Here is a 1,633-nt window from a genome sequence, read left to right as displayed (position 1 = left end):
CTGCTGGATCAACTGAGTGAGCTCCGGTGGGAAAGCAAAACCGGGGTCATGTCTCGGAGGCATCTGATGGGTTTACATGGAAGAGATCAGAATAGAAAAGGGGTCTAATGAGAAAGCACTACCCATATGCACATGAGACAACACAATCATTTCACTCAATCAATCAAGCAAGGGCATACAAGCGGTCTAGAACTATCGCAAAAGTGCTCAACTACTACTAAATACATGGGGGAATACTACTAATATATGGTGGTCATCTAGAAATTTTGATCGGTGGAAGACTCCATGATGTCAGCTCCAGCTTCGTCTTCAAAGTCATCCTCACTAGGATCGGAATCAGTGTCGTCGATGATGATGTAGTTGTCTGGGCAAGTGGAATCGTCGTCTTCTACTCCCGGTGCTGGTCCTCCCATGAATACTCTGATCTTCTTAACTAGGTCGTCATTCTTCTCCACTAGTGTCTTGATTTCCTCATATCCATCGCGTGTAAACTTGAGTTCTTCCTCCAGCTCGATGATCCTAGTCTTTGCCTTCTTCAAGTCCATCTTGTCTGCGCACATCTGGTTCTCCTGACATCGAATGTGCTGGTTTAACTCCTGGATGAAAGCTGCAATGGATCTATCCTTCTTGGTGCTGATTACTTCCCATTGCTCGTCTCGGCGCCCACATATCTGGTAGATAGTGTCCTTGAGTTCCCTGTTGTAGACTTCTCCAATGCATCCGATGGTGATGTGAGCCGCCATACTCTTCCCTAAACTCCATGTTGGTGCATCAAAGGAAAACTCTATGGGTTTAGTGACTAGCGTGAAGGTCCTTCCTGGAACTTGTACTTGAATCATCCAGCGCTCCTCCTCTGGTAAGGTGGCGTTGTACGTCCCGGTGAAGCTTGGTATTCCAATGTTCAAGTACCTAGTGACTTCCTTTAGGTGGCGTCCAAAAGGTGTGTCTTCATCCGGTTGTGCAAATTTGTTCCTTGCATCCGCCATCCTAAAGAGTAGAAATTGGAGAGGAGTCAGAAATGAGAAGAGAAGTGTGACCTATGGTTTAGCTTAGTGGTCGTGTCCTACACTCAGCGTGTGCTCTGATACCATCTTGTAGCGACCTGACCTCAAGCAGTCAAGTCTCTGTGCTTCAGTTTCATCCCTGGATCGGTAATGCTGACACACACAGTACTCGAAGGATTTATAACAAAGTAGCAATCACACACTTATTACATCGAATATCTCGAAAGAGAACTTATTACAATAATATGGCTTAAGGCCATCTAATGCGATAATAGCGGAAGGCTTGGAAGATAAGTGAGTCCATCAACTCCAACGGCATAGCTGAGCTGCACGGCAACGACCTAACGAACCTTAATCCTCATCTGAAAAGTGTGCAACATAATACGTTGCAGCCCGAGAACGGGTCAGCACATGGAATATGCTGGCAATGTAACACAATAGAGCAAGAACAGAATAATGCTATCTCTACATGCATATTTGGCTGGTGGAAAGCTCTATGGTTAAAGTTTTTGCGAAAAGCCAAATTTTCCCTACAACAAAGGAATAGATTTTAATTTAACTATCATGGTGGTTGAACAAAATATTGAGAAGGTAACCCCAACTCAATCCCAATTAAAGTAATTAACAAC

At 44.4% G+C, this 1,633-nt stretch overlaps 1 protein-coding gene across 1 annotated transcript; it reads right to left on the bottom strand.

Moving 5' to 3' along the window:
• Positions 1 to 257: 257 nt before the first annotated feature.
• LOC147976521 (uncharacterized) lies at positions 258 to 986 on the bottom strand. The gene has a single exon (XM_087519801.1). The coding sequence runs from the start codon at positions 984 to 986 to the stop codon at positions 258 to 260; it is 729 nt and encodes a 242-aa protein (XP_087375927.1).
• Positions 987 to 1,633: the final 647 nt, after the last annotated feature.

Source organism: Triticum urartu, chromosome 4A (assembly GCF_056163025.1).
Source record: "Triticum urartu cultivar PI428250 chromosome 4A, HENAU_Tu73, whole genome shotgun sequence".
Classification (NCBI taxonomy): domain Eukaryota; kingdom Viridiplantae; phylum Streptophyta; class Magnoliopsida; order Poales; family Poaceae; genus Triticum; species Triticum urartu.
This window is presented reverse-complemented; position numbering and strand designations above follow the sequence as displayed.

What these genes read in the sequence shown, in the direction of transcription:
- LOC147976521 (XM_087519801.1), bottom strand. Translation starts at nt 986, where the DNA reads ATGGCGGATGCAAGGAACAAATTTGCACAACCGGATGAAGACACACCT.